The sequence below is a fragment of the Panthera tigris genome, chromosome A2 (assembly GCF_018350195.1).
Source record: "Panthera tigris isolate Pti1 chromosome A2, P.tigris_Pti1_mat1.1, whole genome shotgun sequence".
NCBI lineage: Eukaryota > Metazoa > Chordata > Mammalia > Carnivora > Felidae > Panthera > Panthera tigris.
In genome coordinates, this window is record NC_056661.1 from 31,073,290 (window position 1) to 31,091,546 (window position 18,257).

The 18,257-nt window shown below is 42.8% G+C and overlaps 1 protein-coding gene across 1 annotated transcript; it reads left to right on the forward strand.

Moving 5' to 3' along the window:
• Nucleotides 1-1,277: 1,277 nt before the first annotated feature.
• SNTN (sentan, cilia apical structure protein) lies at nt 1,278-15,756 on the forward strand. Its single transcript, XM_007084367.3, has 4 exons — nt 1,278-1,387; nt 3,369-3,403; nt 10,513-10,652; nt 15,539-15,756. Exons 1-4 carry the CDS (start codon nt 1,278-1,280, stop codon nt 15,695-15,697), a joined length of 444 nt encoding a protein of 147 aa, XP_007084429.1. The 3' UTR covers nt 15,698-15,756.
• The last annotated feature ends 2,501 nt before the right edge of the window (nt 15,757-18,257 follow it).

Sequence of the window (18,257 nt, forward strand, 5' to 3'; positions counted from 1 at the left end):
ACTGACAACGTGCAGAGAGAGCTGGCATTAAAACTCTGACCAGCGTGGGCAACAGTAATGACCAAGGCCAAATTCTCCACCACCCTCCCACCTCAAGTTTAAATGAAAAATGCTAAGGGAATTAGAGTTAAGAGGTAGACGGAAGAGGGAAGAGAAAGCCCATGAAGGGAAGCAAGCGATAAGAGAGTGACATGGCCTTATGGACACAGTGACCCGTGATGTAGTAGTAAGATAGCAATGTCCTGGAGCCAACTTGCAGCCTGGACAATGACTGTTCTTAGCTTCCGTTGAGATCTGTCTGCTCTCCCCCATCAACTCGCCCGTGATATAAATAATCATTGGTCGCTTCTTCCTCAAACCAGACCTATTTGGCCGAGCTGACACAACCCCTGTGTTTTTTGTTCTTTGGGTTTTTTGTTGGTTTTTTTTGTTTTTGTTTTTGTTTTTGTTTTTTTTTTTTTTTTAACAGAAAGAGCTCTAAGCTAACACAAGAGGAGTAGCCTTCCCACCGGTCTTCGTACATTTATACTGCCCACCTCTCTATGCTATTCTTCACATACAAGCTATGGTGATTTTTTTCAAAATGTAAATCTAACTTTATTACCCTCCTTGCTTAAAAACCACAAACACTTTCCTGTCCTTGTGGCCTAGACTGAAAATCTCCTACCGTGGCCTCCCAGCTCCTGCATGGTCTTAACCACCATGCCTTCTCTTCTTCCTCAGGCAGGGCCTCACTCCCCACCAGCCTCTCCGGTCCAGCCACACTGGCCTTTCCTTTAGTCCCTCCTGATCACCACACTCCCCGCTGCCCCTGAGATTAGTACAGGCTATTCCTTCTGCCCACAATGCAGATCCTTTGACTTTTCATCTACTTAACTCCTACTCATCATCCAGCATCACTTCCCCTGGGACACCTCCCTGGTCTCCCTGGCTGATACCAATTTCCTAGCATCCTCTTGCATGGTAGTGTTCCCAGGTATGACTTTTTTGCATGATCACTTGATTAATATGTCTTTCCCACTAAGCTGTCTGAGATCAGGCTCCATGTCTGGTTTTGTTCACTGTTGTGTCCCCAGCACCTTGTAGAGTGCCTGGCCTATCGTAGGCACTCAAACGTTTGTTGAACGCATGAATGGTTTAATGTTTACATACAATAACACCAGCAAAAGGCTCTTCTAAAAGTGCCTTATATAGTTGTCATGGAGTAAATGACAATAGTAACAGTGGGCAAGTGACTGTTGCTTAGGAAGGACCAACACACAACAGGCAAGCAGAGTATGTGTGGCTGTATGCACAGTACCCAGGACCAAGCCCTCCACTTGGAAGGGGACCCCAGTCTTCCTGGAGCCCCAACATCCACTTTAGCACCTAGGAAAATGCCCAAAAGGTCAGTGACGTGTGGCTCTCCTTTAATGAGTTTTATTTAAGCCTGCAGGTGCATTTCCCAAGAGATCCTGTCAACCTGATGGCCAAGAAATTGCGAATTTGGTGCTTATTACCCACCCCAATCCAGCTTTAAATTGAATTGGGGAAACAAAGGGAACAAATGTGCAGCCTTGATTGCAAACTGAAAAGATGATACAATCAACACAAATATCTTTGATTGCCTCTTGAGAAACATTTGTGAATCAAAACTAGCAATGATTTTAACTGTGGAACAAATACTTGCAGATTATCCGTGACAGAGGGAAATTGATTCATATCATTCAAATGTGTCAAACTATGGCTAATAAATGAAAAATAATCTTTCTCATGTAATTTTATTTAGATGTCCTGTAGTTCAAAACACTCTCTTAAACAGTTCACAAGTGCTCGGCAATATTCTGCTAGGTGGAGGTGGGAGGTAGGGAGGGGAAGATTTTTGAGATAAACTGCACAGCTCTTGCCCTCAAAGTTCTCACAGACTAATGGGAGGAGATCATGACAATAGAAAATAACACAAGTGATGTTGCAAGTATACTATATGCAAAGTAAAAAGATAGCACATTATATGAAGGGGATGATAAGGGTGTAAAATTTCTAGAAAACTAAGAGGAACTCACCAAGAAGACCATGAAAGGTGTAAAATATCAGAGTCCAGCTTCCTAATTTTACAAACAAGAATAATGAGGCCCCCAAGGTGATGAGATCTTGACTAGTTAATGCCAAAACCAGATCTTCAACCCAAAAATTTTCTTTAAGGGGTTGTCTAAGATACGACCAAGTACTATTGTTCTTACTGGCTTTCTCAAAAGCCATTGGGGTTGAAATATGGAGGAAATTTTGATTTGCAACTTGTAAGGGAGTGAGATTCATCTTCCTGCCTCCTATCTGGCCCCTTATCCAATCTTTTTCTGATACATCAGGTGGAACAACTTCCCCAAATGCAAACGTGATCATGCCATTCCCTTCCTTCCCACTGCCCTTAGGATAACGCCCAGAGTCCTTCATAGGATTCAGCAGGCTCTGGCCCCGGCCCTTGACTGCAGCCTCCCCTTCCACCACCATCTGTATCCTTCTCCGGGTTCTAGCAACTCTGTGCTTCCTTTGGTTCTTTGATCATGGCCTGCCTTCTCCCATTTCAGAGCCTTAATGCACATTGTTTCCTCTGCCTGGAACACTCTTCCTCCTTCTTCACCTACTGCTCAGATAAAATGCCATTACTCGGACCTGTAGACTGGTTAGTTCTTCCCTGCCCTCTGTAAATGCTCTGCCAGTCCTCTGTATTGAATTACGTGTTTGAAGTCTGCTTTCTGCACTAGACTTTAGGCCCCAAGAGTGCAGGAACATGTCTCCATCATTCATGATGTATCCTCTCCCTCCAACAGAGGACCTAGACTCTTAGGTAGGCTCAGCTCCTGGGGCACATAAATAAACTCCAAATCCTTAGTGTTTTATGGAACAAGAAGTTATTTTCTTTTTCTTTCTCATGTGACAGTCCGGAGTGGGGATTCCAGGTTTGTGGCAGACTGACTCCATGTAGCCTTGTAGGGACCCAGGATAAGGATGCTTGTGGTTTCAACATGTGGGTTCCAAGGTGTCCTTGATAATTTCTGTGTTAGTCAGCTGTAAATAAGAGAGAACAGAGAAGAGCTCACATGAAAGGTGATCACTCTTTTCTACTCCTTTCCCATTGGAGGGAATTTAGTCATGTGGTTACATGAACGCAAGAAAGACCAGGATGTGTGGGGGAGGCACGTTTAAGCACTTCTTTCCTATGTGGCCAGGAGGAAATGGAGTTTGCAAGACAGATGGCTGCTGCACTAGAAGGTTCAGTGAAAGCTTACTGAAAATAAGTTGATTTTTAAATCATTGTATTGCTTTACTTTCAACGCAGAGATGAATACCCAGTCTCCAAAATCCTTATGTTTCTTTCATTTTGTTGGCAGCATTTCAGTATCCAAACAACTGGCTTCAGTGAAAGGTAAGACTTGGAGTGACTGGGATGTGTGTATTTCCCCTCTACCATGATAGTGCACCGGGAGTTAAAAAGAACAGGACGGCAAAGGATGCCAGAAATGTAAGAGACCTTGTGGACAAATCATCAAATACCCATGTTCTTTTTATAGAACTCTTTTGAGAACTGAAGTCCAGTGATAGGAATTAGTTTGCCCCAAGTTAGTCCATTAAAGGCCAAGCTGAAAGCATGGATCCCATGACTCCTAATTCAGTGTTCTTCCCACACGCGCAGTTGCCTGTCTATGGGTAGCATCCTCCGGAGCAAGACCATCCAGAGCAAGACCATCAATATCTAACTCGTGAATGGTCATTGGAACTCAGAATGCAAACAACCCCCAACTGCCCCTTGTTGGTCGAGTGAAAACTGTTGCCAACTCTCAAAATAGAAATATTTACACTCAGAATTCAACTTTATAGGTAAAATATCTTTAGAACTAACATATTGTTCTTTCCGTGGTAATATTAAGAAAAAACCCCACTCATATACTCGGATCATTATCTTATTCCAAAATCTGTGGCTTTAAAATGTTCACAGAATAACAAGCATAAACTTGGATATGACTATATTGAAACTGTTTTTCTTCCTAAACGGCTGGCCAACGTCTCCAAAGGAGACTTGGTATTTTTACTTAAGTAAATCTCCATCTTGATGGAACAATTGTTTTTATACTATGACAACAGAAAACCTATTCTGTTTTACAATATACACAATTTCGGACACTCGTGATACTTGTCCCGCATTTCTAATACAACTTATCCCTTCTAGGAAGTTGAGGGGAGTAGTAACTCTCCATCACCCTCACTGCCCCTGAACACACACACACACACACACACACGTGTGCACCACTCTTAGCACCAGATTCCTAGCATTGGACCATTGGGCCACATTTATTCCCATGTCCTAAAAAAACACAGGATAAACATGGCTCAACTTCCCAGAATGTGCTTTATTCAATGGCAAGTAGTTCTAAACGTTATTCATTGAAATAAGGCAGGGATAGAGGATGAAGTAGAGGTGAGAACCCACATTTTCTCTGCTGGCTACTTGGGTGTATGCCCTTGACCTCTTGAGGGTGGGAGTAGGGGGACGAGTACATCTCTGCCTCTAGAATCCAAAGCAGTTTTGTGGCAGAAAAGTTTGAGAAGCACTAGAGTATTGGGGAAACTACTGACCTAGACAGGAAAAAAAGAGACCCAGTTTTTATTCTTGCCGCACACTACCTGTGTGAACTTGGACAGACCACTTCTCTCCCATGGGTCTCCATCGCTCCATTTGCAAAACTAACTGCTACTAGGAAAAGTTCTAAAATGAGGGGATTCTGACACCTTGCTGTACTGAGAGTTGTGTTCCTATTACACTAATGTGTCAGGTACTTGCTAGATCCAGGGTTGAGATCTGTGTCCCACGTTCCACAGCAGGTGAGGAGAAAGAGGCAGAGGCTGGCCCTGAAGTTCCAGTCAGCTCAGTCCAACACACGTACACTAAGGCCCACAACACTCCAGGGCCTGGGAATGAGCGTACAGATAAATAAAATGTAGTAACTGCCCTTGGGAGTGTGCAGTCTAGAACTGTTCCATCCAATAGAGCAGCCACTAGGCACATGAAGGTACTGAGCACTGAAATGTGTGTAATAGATAAGTCAGATTTAAGAGACTTAATATAAAACAAAATGGAGCCTGTTTCAATAATTTGTTTAGATGGATTACATATTGAAATGATATTTAAAAAAAAATTTTTTTTAATGTTTCTTTTTGAGAGAGAGACAGAGACAGAGCGTGAGCAGGGGAGGGGCAGAGACAGAGGGAGACACAGAATTGGAAGCGGGCTCCAGGCTCTGTGTTGTCAGCACAGAGCCTGACATGGGGCTCAAACTCACCACATCACGCCCTGAGCCAAAGTCAGACACTTAACCGACTGAGCCACCCAGGTGCCCCAAGTGGTAATATTTTTAATACACTGGGTTAAATAAAATGTGTTATGAAAATAATTTTGTATGTTTCCTTTTACTCTCTTAATGTGGCTACCAGAAATGTTTAGATTATCATTACGGCTCACATTACATTTCTCTTGGACAGCACTGACCTAGAAGGAAATTTAGATAGCTGAAGAGTGTTCTAGTGTGAGGGTTATGATAAATGTATGTCTGGGGAAATCGAGAAGCCCAGAAGAGGGACCTGTTGCCCAATCCGGGGGTGGCAGAAAGAGTCGTACAGAATACACTGCCTGAAAAACAATATCTAAAGGCAGTGTGCATCATGGGGAGGGACCAGACTGTGTGACCTCGAGCAAGCTACCTAACCTTGCTGTGCCTCAGTTTTCTCCTCTATAGAGTGGGGATGATACGGGAACCTACCTACGAAGGCTGATGTAAGAATTAAGTGAGTTGAACCCTGTGTATCCTACAGAGGAGGGGCTGACACGTAGAATACCAGCTCCGTGATCATTCGTTTACAACTGTCCTCCAGAACACAAGCACCAGGAAACTTAGAATGTCTCCACTGCTGTTGTTCACGGTTCTATCCCTAGAAGTAAGACAGAGCCTGGTAATAAATATTTGCCAAAAAGTACTTGTTGGGAGAACAGAGTGAGTAAGGGGACTACCCACAGTTTAGTATTATCAAAGCATAAGAAGCGAGGTCGGAAATAACAGGAGAGGTCGACATGAAGTACCTCGTTTAACACCCTCTCTGATACACCCCTTCCAGAGGCAAGAAAGCTGATAAAAGACACCAAAAGAGAAGCATCAAGCCCTTGCATTTTTATTAGGACTTAGCCCTTTACAATATGCTTTCACATATTTGCTCACAACTCTGTGAGGCAGACAGGAATTAAAAGGCAACACGCTGGGTTTAGTAAGGGAAGAACCCAGCCATAAAAACAGAAAAACAAAACATCTCGCAAAGTATCATCGGTGTTGGTAAGATAACCAGAGTGCCTTGTTAACTTTCATATGTGATGTTTTCTAGTTCAGTTTTTACCATGAACATATGCTATTTTATAGTCAGGACAAAAACTGCCTGCCGGGTTCAAACGAATGGAGGAGAAGGAAAAAGGAGTTGGCTAGTCCAGATGGAGTCCCCATCTAGAAGGCAGCCAGACGTCGAGTTCCTCGAAGGTTTGGAAAATGTCTGGTTCCACAGCCTCCACGGAGGTGGCCTTATAAAGAGATACTCCAAAGTGGCAGATCTTTCTGTGGTCTTTGAAATCAGACTTTCAAATGTTTCCTCTGCCACTTCTGAGCGATATGACCTTAAAACTCTTAATCTCTCCATGTGTCAGTTTCCAATATGTAAAATTGAGACACAAATCACACTTACCTCTGTGGGTTTTACTAAGCATTAAATAAGATTATGTGTGAAAGGAACCTGGCACGCAATAAACAAGGAGGGTGTCTGTCATTATTTGCAAGCCCACTCCGGACTGGAAATATACCCCTTCCTCACCAGAAAGAGCCTGGAGGATAGAGCAGCTCATACTAAAGCCTTCTCTAATTTATTCTTGGTTATTAATTAATGAATCAACTGGTCAAAATTACAGAAGGAATGTTTACCTCTTAAGGAATTAAGGTATTTCCTCTAAGCAATTTGCTTCTTAAAGACAGAATAAATGGAGTCTATTTTTTGGCCACTTAAGTTCAAGGTTACCGCCATATAGCGTCCCACCTCCTCAAGCACACACCCCAGGAAAGACAGACCCAAGCTAGAGGAATATGCTCATCTCCATGTATTTCGACGAGCCGCAGAGTGTTGGGTAATCGGGAAGCATCTCAATTCTGACTGTGGGTATCAGGGATGCGACAGAGGTGAAGGGAAGAGATGGCTAAGGATGGGGAAGAGGGGGAGAAAAAGCTAACAATAAAATCCAAAGAAGCAGGGAATGTTCTGAGGTTGGCATTCTAGGCTAGATGGAGGCCCAGCCACTGGGTGAGCAGACAGAAGTGGGAAATGTCAAGCAGAATCATAGGCAGGTAAGACTGAGCATTGGGAACGAGGGAAGAAATCAGGGACTAAGAAGCTAAGGACATAGATTTGGCAGACACTCATTCCATGAATATATGTGAAGCATGTACCATTTGCCAGGCATTTTTCTAAAGATTCCAGGTGCCACAGAGCAGAAGACAGGCAGAAAAAAAAAAAAAAAATCTCTGCAGGAGGCTTATGTTTTTGACCAGGATTCAAATTCAAGCTCTGCCACTTACTAGTGGTGGGTCCCCAGCGAGGTCACATCCTTGCTTCATCTGTAAAGTGCTATGATGATGGAGATACATACTGTGTTCCTGAACTGGAAGAGTTGACACAGTAAATACAGCAATTCTCGTCAAATTTCTGCTAAAGCTTGAGCGCCCGGGTGGCTCAGTCGGTTAAGCGTCAGACTCTTGGTTTCATCCCAGGTCACGATCTCACGGTTCATGAGGTCAAGCCCCACATTCAGCTCTGTGCTGACAGCATGGAGCCTGTTTGAGATTCTCTCTCTCCTCTCTCTCTGCCCCTCCCTGAGCACTCTCCGTCTCTCTCTAAATAAACTTAAAAAAAATTCTCTTAAGGCTTACTGCAAGTCGTAAATAATATACATGGAAAGCCCTAAAATAGCTAAAATAATTTTGAAAAAGAAGAAAGTGGGGGACTCACTCTCCTCCATATTAAGGCTTACTATATGGCTACTGGAATCAAAGAAATGCGATGTTGACAGAGGGACAGATGTACAGATCAATGAAACAGAACGGGAAACCCAGACACTGACCCATACAAATATGCCCAACTGATGTTTGACAAAGATGCGAGGCAATTCAGCAAAGGAAGTATAGCATTTTCAACACCAGCTGTGGAAAGCAACTGGTCCTCCGCCGGTTAAAAACCTGAACCTCCACCTAAGCCTTACACCTTCTAGAAACATGAACTCAGAATGGGCCATGGATTTAAATGTAGACCATACAATGACAAAACTTTTAACTTTACATAGGACAACTCTTTCAGAAGAGGAAACATTGATAAATCAGACTTGATAAAAATTGGAAACAATTCCTCCACAAAAGATCTCAAAGGATTAAAAACCCAACAGTTTATGAACTGGGAGAAAATGTTTGCAAAGAAAAGTCTGATGCCTTTCTATGGGCTGTAAGCTCTCCATGGTCTTGTTCTCCTTTCTTAACCAAACCTCCTTCCTCTAGGTTTCAGTCACAGCCGTCTCCTTTCAGCTCTCCCGATGTGCCACACTCCTTCTAATCCGAGCCCTCACTATTCTGCTTGAGCTTGGGACATTCGGCACAACCCTAATCCTAGCCTGACTACCCCACCCACCCCAACCCTTTTACATGGCAGGATCCCTCTCATCCATTAGGTCTTAAATGTTCATCTACTCACAGAGACATCCAAGACCAGCTATCTAAGTAGTTTTCCTCCCAGATGTAATTTTTTTTTAATGTTTTATTCATTTCTTGAGGGAGAGAGAGAGAGACAGAGCATGAGTGGGGGAGGGGCAGAGAGAGAGAGAGAGACACGAATCTGAAGCAGGCTCCAGGTCCTAAACTGTCAGCACAGAGGGGCTTGAACTCACAAAAGGTGACCCGAGCCATAGTCAGATGCTTAACCAAGTGAACCACCCAGCCACTCCCCCAGATGTATTTTTTAAATTTTTTCCTGTTTCTGTGCCTTTTTTGCCTCATACATCACGAGCTGTAAATCCATGTTATATATGTATATAGAGAAATAATTATTGAATGTATATAAAAGCAAATACATGCATAAGCACTTATCTTATTATTACTTATTATCTCATTAGATTGTAAAGTATATTGTAAAAGAGCAGAGGCCACATCTGGGTACTGAGTGGGAAAATATTAGAAATATAGTGGGTGCTCAATACAAAAGTTGTGTTATTCTGTCTGATCATCATTCTTTGTATAAACAATTGTTGCATAGTACCTGGGTTAAAAATGGTAGGATTTTGTTTTTCTTTTCTTCTTATTCATTAAATGGCATGTCCTAGCACCTACTATATAGCAGGAATTTGTGTTGGTCACTGGGAATACAGTGATGAAGAAAGATATGATTCCCTGGCCTCACAGGGCTTGCAAAGTAGTTGAGAAGAAAGGCCATTAAAAATGCAGTAACTGGGGCCCTGGGTGGCTCAGTCAGTTCAGCATCCTACTTCAGCTCGGGTCATGATCTCGTAGTTTGTGGGTTTGAGCCCCGCATCGGGCTCTGTGCTAACAGCTCGGAGACTGGAGCCTGCTTCGGATTCTGTGTCTCCCTCTCTCTCTATCTCTCTGCCTCTCCCCTACTCGTGCTCTGTGTGCGTGTGTGTCTCTCTCAAGAATAAATATTTAAAAAGGTTTTTTTTTTTTAATACGGTAACTATAACATGAGAGAAGTTCTATAATAGAGGATGTGTTAGAGCCTCAGAGGACAGAGAACATACAATTTTTTTTTTGCTATACCTTGTGTAGTTCTCAGTGTCCACTGGGTGCTACCCACTAGAAAGGAATGAGTTAGCATCGCCCTTTCAAGGAGTTTAAACCAGAGAAACCAGCTGGGAAATCAGTATGTTTGAGGCCTTAGGTCAAAGAGGTCCCTTATCCATCATGATATCAAAGAGCTTGTTTCAAATGCTATTCTCCTTTATCACACTGGCCTGAAGTGATGATTTGATTGACATCGAATATAAACTCCACAAGAGCAGGACTCTGTCTTATTCACTGTGGTACCCTCAGTGCTAGGGACTGAGCCTAGCGCCAAGCAGGTACCCTTTAAATATTTTGCAGATCAAAAAACCAACTGTGAGAGAGGTGAGGTGTTTTCCCAAGGTCACATGACAAGCAGGTGGTAAATCTTATCCTGATTCTACTAATTCTTATTGCTCCTGAAGGAACTTTTGTTTCAATTATTTAAGGACCTGGTGTCAGATGTCCCTACATCCCACTCCCAGATAGGGGGCAAAGAGTCCAAGGGCAGGGCCACATTGACATACGTCTTCCAACCCTGCTCATCCCAGTTCCCTCGGAAAATACAACCCTGTGTCTGGGGAAGAACCATTTCTAACCTAGACTACATCATTGTACGTTTCTTCCCTCACAGCTCTCAGGAAGGGCTCAGATCTGGAAAAGGCCATTGCTACCATTGCTCTGATTTTCAGAAACTCTTCTGACCCTGATGGTAAACTTGGAAAAGCTACTGCCAAAAATCTGCTGCAAACCCAATTTAGGAATTTCACGGAGGTGAGAAAACGAACAGGCATGAAGAAACGGGGGCCACGCCATACTGGGTGGCCCAAAGAGCCAACAACTCCAGCGAAAGGGCCCTATTGTTTCATTCAACAAATGTTTAATGAACACCTACCGTTTGCCAGGAAGTGAACTGAGCACTGAAGTTAATGCAGTGAACAAGCTAAAAATCCAGCAGAGTAGAGGGGTGCCTGGGTGGTTCAGTTGGCTAAGCGTGGAACTCTTGATTTTAGCTCAGGTCATGATCTCATGGTTTTGTGAGTTCAAGTCCCGTAGCAGGTTCTGTGCGGGTAGCGCAGACCCTGCTTGGGATTCTCTGTCTCTCCCTCTCTCTCTGCCCATCCCCCACTCATGCTGTTTCTCTCTCTCTCTCTCTCTCTCTCAAAATAAATAAGCTTCAAAAAAAACTTAGCAGAGTAGAGAGAGATGCTGAAAAGGTCATTAGAAATATGCAAATAACCATGAAACAGTATGGCATGCATCGAAAGAGTAAAACAGAGGGACCATCTTGGGGCAGTCAGTCAAAGAAGCTCTCCTGGAAAATAAAGGTGGTATAGCTGAGATCTGAAGAGTGAGCAAGAGTTAGTTTTGCAAGGGAGGAGGGTGGGCACTGAGAACATAGCATTCCAAGCAGAGGCAATGGCATATGCAAATCCTGTAAGGCAGGTCAAAGATCTGGGAGAGCCGAGAAGGGAAAGGAAAGTAGGAAGCACTAGGCGATGCGGCTGAGAAGGTGGAGAGAAGCAAAATTACAAAGGCATAGCCTGAGAGCAGGAGGAAGCCAGGAATGTTTCTAAATCAAGGGTGAAGAAATTACATCACCTGCAGATGGGATTGGGGTAGGGGTCTGGGTGGGGGTGGGACAAAGAAAGAGTGTCTGTGAGGAAGCACTCCAAACAGAGGCCAATAATGTCGGGACTAGGGTGCTGAACAGGAGAGACATCTGGAAGGTGGAATGAACAGGATCCAATAATTGACTGGCTATAGGGTTGAAGGACAGGAAGAGCAAATTATGACACCCCAGTTTCCGACTGTGGGAAGAAATGGGTGGTGGCCTCATTTCCAGAGAAGTCAAAGATTGGGGAATAAGCATATTTGAGGTGAGGTGGGGGTGGGAGGAGAAATGATGAGTTCCATCAGAATTTGTCAATTTTAAGATGTCCATGAAACATTCCGGAGGAGAAACAGAGCAACAGGACATATGACTTGGGAGGTCAGAATAGAGATTTGTGTTCGCAATTCAGAAGTCAGAGTTAGCAGTAGATGAACAGTCACTGACCTGAAGGGAGTGACCTAAATTACCTAGAGGCGTATTTTCCAACCTTCAGTCATTTGAATACCTCCTTCAATATCTTTCCCATATCTGCCTAGAGTCTGTATTATAATTCACTTAGAACTTTTCTTCTTTAAGTTAACTTTCTTTTTAAATAAATTTATTTTATAAGAATACTTTATCACTGAGGCACCTGGGGGGCCCAGTCGGTTAAGCACCCGACTCTTCATTTGGGCTCAGGTGATGATCTCACGGTTCGTGATTTTGAGCCACGAATTGGGCTCTGCAGTCAGGGCACTGCCTGCTTGGGATTCTCTCTCTCTCTCCCTCTCTTCCTGCCCCACCTGTTGTCTGTCTGTCTGTGTGTGTCTCTCTCTCTCTCTCAGTAAATAAACTTAGAATTATCTCTTTTTAATAACATCACTATTCTAAGTGTTAATTCAATGGGTAAGAGTGGAAGGTAGTAAAATAATAGATGACTACTAACTTGTATTTAATATTTCATCCTGCCTCACCTAAAACTGCGTTACACTCTACAAGCATACTTAGGGAAATGCTGGCTGAGGGGACATGCATAAGAAGAAAAGAGGGGTTCGTACAGAGTCTAGACCACCAATATTAGTAGGTAGAGCAAGAAAAAGACTTAAAGCAGTCTCTAAAGTTCTATGGGTATTCGGAGAGACTACGAAAATAAGTACTATAATTCCATGAAAATATAAATGTATTGGCTCTAGCATATGACAGTTATATCTGGTGTCATCCACTGGGGGAAGGTGGGCCAAGGGGACAACTTCCTGTGAATCTTGGATTATTTCAAAAGACTGTGTGAGAAATCGACTTTTTTTTTTTATTCCACAAATAAAGTGATTTTATAAAAACTCAATTTCATTAGAACAGGGAATAGAATGTGGTTCCCAGGGGGAGGGGGAGGGGGAGGAGGAAGTGAACTGATAGCGGTCAAAGGGTACATATTTTCTTTCTTTCTTTTTTTTTTTAATTTTATTTATTTTGAGAGAGAGACAGCGAGCGGGGTAGGGGCAGGGAGAGGGAGAGAGAATCCCAAGCAGCAGCCGTGCTGTCAGTGCAGAGCCCGTTTTGGGGCTCAAACTCGCGAACCATGAGATTATGACCCAAGCCAAGCTCAAGGGTCATTTAACCGACTGAGCCATCCAGGCTCCCAAAGAGTACACATTTTCAATTTCAGGAAGAATAAGTATTATTTGTATGATTATTTGATTTTTTTTTTTTTTTTTTTTTTAAGAAAAATCTTTGTAGCCAGAAGTATCAGGCAAGAATTTGCCAAGCGGTAAAAAGTTCTGGGGAGCCTTTAAGGAAAGCGTGGGTGAAGAAATCCTATAACACTTGCCTACATCAGAGGCCAAAAGAGATGACACATTCTAGAGAGAAAAAGGCCTCATACTTGGTGGCTGGGCAGATCTTCAGGGAGCTTTTCACATGTATGAAAATGAGGACCTAGTGGATGGTCATCCTGATGTACAATCGCACCACCTACCCCTCCCCACCCCATGTAAGGGGACAGTTCCCAGGCCCCCCTGGATGCCTGAGACCACAGACAGTACAGAAGCCTCTCTAGACTGCTTTTCCTTATGCACACACCTATGATAAAGTTCCGTTTATAAATTAGATGCAGTAAGAGACTCCTAACAATAATAATAAAATAGAACAATGACAATATACTCTAGTAGAAGTTACGTGAACGTGGTCTCTCTCTCAAAATACCTTATCGTACTGTACTCACCCTTCCGGTGGGCATGTGAGATGATAAGATGCCACGTGACTGAGAGGAAGGGAGGTAAATGACGTAAGCACTGTCACGTCAACTTAGGCTTCCATTGACCTTCTGATGATCATCAGAAGGAGAATGGTTGCTTCCAAATCACAGTTGACCCAGGCAACTCGAACTGTGGAAAGAGAAACCTCGGACCAGGGGGTTCCTGCTGTAATTCACCATCCCCTCTGAGAACAGCCAAGGGTAAAAGAAAGTTAGAGCCAAATCATGTCCCTCAGTGTAGATTAAACTTGAAAGAGGCAGACAATTTCTGGATCTCCGGCAGCAGACCTATCCAGGCCTCATGTGAAGTCCTGCTCTCTGCTCAAGATGACAGAAAGCAGAAGCCATATTTCAGGGGACTCTAGGACATTCTCAGTATTAATAGTGGTAACTTAACTTTAAGGAGCAAACATGGAGAGTAATGTCAGGACGCTGCCTTGGACCTAGCACCCAGCTCTGTGAGACTCCTCAGGGCAGGTAGGGGCACACACGTCAACGGCAAGAGACCGCAGCCCCTTAATGACTAACTGGGGTTTCTCCTACATCCCTATGTGGAGCTCTCTGGTTAACTGAGATGGCACTTTGGGCTGAGGCCTGGGTTCTGAGAGGAACATCTCCTTTCTCACAAGCCTAACATAATTTGGGGGGATCTTAACACTCTATAGTCAGTCAGATAAAATAAAACTGAGCATTTATACGCACTGATAAGAAGATACAGAAACAAGATGGCTGATCAGGCCCCAAGAGAACTACCTGGGCCAGCTCCCAGGTACTTAAAATACATAGAAAAAAAAGAGAGAAGATCTACAGCTGCCTCTGACCTTTGAGCAGTGTGTCCTTCCACTAGTAAGTAGTCCTGTCTCTGCTGTGGGCCCCACCATGTCCACAGAGCACTCAGCTGTCATGGAGCGAGGCAGGGGAAACTCTTTTTGCCTTCACTGTTAGGTGTGACCTCTTGAGGACAACCAGCCTGGAGAGACAAGAATGGTCTAGTCGGTAAGAGGAATGTATCATTATTCCTAAAGTGCTTTAGTCGTTGCTGTGATGGCTTTTTACAGCTAGCACATGGCTGAGCATTTGGGGTTGAACTAAATGCAAACACAGCCCAGAATACCAGAGAATCAAACGACCTTAATGTTGTTAATGCCACTTGGGAGGATATTTCACAGGCTGTGGTTGGAAACTAAAAAGCCTCTTCGTGGATGTACTACTCACATGTTTCCCCTCAATCTATTTAGGAGGACTATAGACTTGGGTGTGATTTGTGATGACACTGAACGCTGGACAATTTTCCAAAGCACAGATTTTTCTATGAGCATTTTTTAATTTCGTATTTCTGGACGATCTTATTGTTCATTAGAACACGGAGTGAATACCTCTCATAACAGAGATTATATGTTGAAATTGTGAAAAATGTAACATATCTGTGCTTCTAGAGAGGCAGATGGTTAGTAGTTAAGAGTGTGGGCTCCAGAATCAGGCGGCCAAGACCATGAACTCTAGCTTCACACCAATAGCTGCCTAGGTTAGGGCAAGTGACTTAATTCTCACTGAGTCTTTTGATGCTCATCTGTTAAGTGGGGATAATAGTCATATATTCATAAGGTCACTGTGGAAATTCGGTGAAATAACTCATGAAAAGATTTAACACAGTGCCCCACTGGTAGCCCTGGTAACAACTTGACATCATATTGTTACTACCGTGTTATGCCATGTTACAAGAACATGTTAATAACATGTTTCTTAATTGCTTGTTATCTGTAAAACCAAGGTGGCACAATGAATTCGGTTTTTACTTATTCTTTATTCTCACAGGGACAAGAAACAAAACCAAAATACAAAGACCTCCTTTCTGAACTCGACGAGCACACTGAAAATAAGCTTGATTTTGAGGATTTCATGATTTTGCTCTTAAGCATCACTGTAACTTCAGAGTTGCTACAAAATATATGGAGTGTAAAAATCATGAAGTAAACAGCTTTAAAAATACAATCAGAGCACCTGGGTGGCTCAGTTGGTTAAGCGTTCCACTTCAGCTTGGGTCATGCTCTTGCAATTCACGAGTTCGAGCCCTGCGTTAGGCTCTGTGCTGATGGCTCAGAGCCTGGAGCCTGCTTTGGATTCTGTCTCCCTCGCTCTCTGCCCCTCCCCTACTCATGCTCTATCTCTCTCTCTCTCTCTCTCTCTCTCTCTCTCAAAAATGAATAAACATTTAAAAAAAATTAAATATGCAAGTAAACAAAATAATGGCAGTAGACTGTTAAATGACTGAAGACTTTTCCATTTTATTTTTAGCTAATTGAGCAATTAATCCCATGAATCTGGGATTGCCTGGGATGGTTCTGATTGCTAATATTTAGACCCAATAACTCCAAAAGTGCCTGCATACTCTCCAGGAATGTTTGAATGATCTAGTCTCTGGGTGCTTTACAATAGGATACATTTGATACCACTGGGTACCAAATTGCTTTTGCTTAGTCAATAGTGACTTAGAGCATCTTCCTTATAGTCTTTGAGTTATCACTTAATGAATGAATGAATGTTTGTTCAGCCTTTTCTGGATGGTACTGAGGATACAGTAACGCCCTAGCTACATACTCTCTGCCCTCAGACATGCCTGCAGAAGTCTAGCAGAAGAGGTGGATATTTAACAATGGATGTCAATTGCATATACACTATAATTATAAGGGCACCAGGATGCTAGAAGTGTTTATCACATTACCTGAGCTTAAAGGTCAGAGAAGCTTTACTGCAAAAGGCGAAACTACATGAGGGGAAAAAAAAAAGATCAGTGGATGCCAAAACTGTGGGCGGGAAATGGAGTTGTCCACAAACGGGCACAAGGGAACTTTTGGGGGGGAATGGCAATGTTTTATATCTCGATTGTGGTGGTGGTTACATGACTGCCTACATTTGTCAAACTCTTAAAACTGTATGCTACAAAGGGTAATTTTGCTATATGTGAATTATACCTAAATAAACATAAAATCCCAACATCCCAATATCCTTGTAATCTGTGTGTCAACTTTTTATTGTCAACCAGCAACTTTTTGAGAAAAGCTTCTAAAAGTGTGTTTCAAGGACCCACATCCCCTATGTCCACGCTGTGTTCTTGAGTTTAAATTACACACACACACGCACACAGGTCAATGCCTGAGCCTTTGAGACAGACTTTCACAAAAACTTCTACTCATTGTAAAATTATTGTAACTTCGAAAGTCCCTCCGCCTTATCTCCCCTTTTCTTCCTAGTCCAGCATGGTAAGCCTCACATACATAATGTGAAGAAACTCTTTCAGGAGGGAGACCTTCACCCCTGGTCTCACCCTATAATGTTCCCAATCCACCAAGATCTGACTCCTTGCTTCTTTCCACTTTCCAAACCTCAGGCATTCTTTTTTTTTCTAACATAACGTACTGTCAAGTTGGCTAACATACAGTGTATAGTGTGCTCTTGGATTTGGGAGTAGATTCCCGTGGTTCATCACTTACCACACCCAGTGCTCATCCTAACAAGTGCCCTCCTCCATGCCCATCACCCATTTTCACCTCCCCAGCCCCGATCAAGTTTGTTTGTTCTCTGTATTTAAGTTTGTTCTCTGTATTTAAGAGTCTCTTATGGTTTGCCTTCCTCTCTGAAACTATTTTTTCCCCTTTCCTTTTCCCATAGTCTTCCCAAATTCTACATATGAGTGAAAACATATGATATCTGTCCTTCTCTTACTGACTTCTTTCACTTAGCATAATACCCTCCAGTTCCACCCAAGTTGTTGCAAATGGCAAGATTTCATTCTTTTTCATTGCCGAGTAGTATTCCATTGTGTATATATCCCACATCTTCTTAATCCATTCATCAGTCAATGGACATGTTGATAGCACTGCTATAAACATTGGGGTACATGTGCCCCTATGAATCAGCATTCCTGTATCCTTTGGATAAATTCCTAGTAGTGCTATTGCTGAATTGTAGGGTAATTCTATTTTTAATCTTCTGAGGAATCTCCATACTATTTTTCAGAACGGCTGCACCAGTTTACATTCCCACCAACGGTGCAAGAGGGTTCCCATTTCTCCACATCCTCGCCAACATCTGTTGTTTCCTGAATTGTTAAATTTAGCCACTCTGACTGGTGTGAGGTGGTATCTCCATGTGGTTTTGATTTGTATTTCCGCAAACCTCAGATATTCTACATTGAAGAGTTTACATACCATGTAAGAAAAACCTCCAGACTTTACCCTCTATCATCCTTTTAACAGGGGATACAAATGTTCAGTAGGGCTCATACTAAGTGCCAGGCACCATTTTAGGGGCTTTATAAACATTAACTCTTTCGACCCCCATAACAACCCTCTGAGGTATGTATTAATACTATCATCTTACAGATGAGGAAACTGAAGCACAGAGGTTTTGATTTTTTCCAAAGTCCTTGAAGTGGCAAGTTTGAGACTTTTCTGCCCTCTCTGTGGGTATTGCTAATTTTGTTCTAATATTAGACTTTGTCGTGAGAAATAATATTATAATTCAACAGAAATAA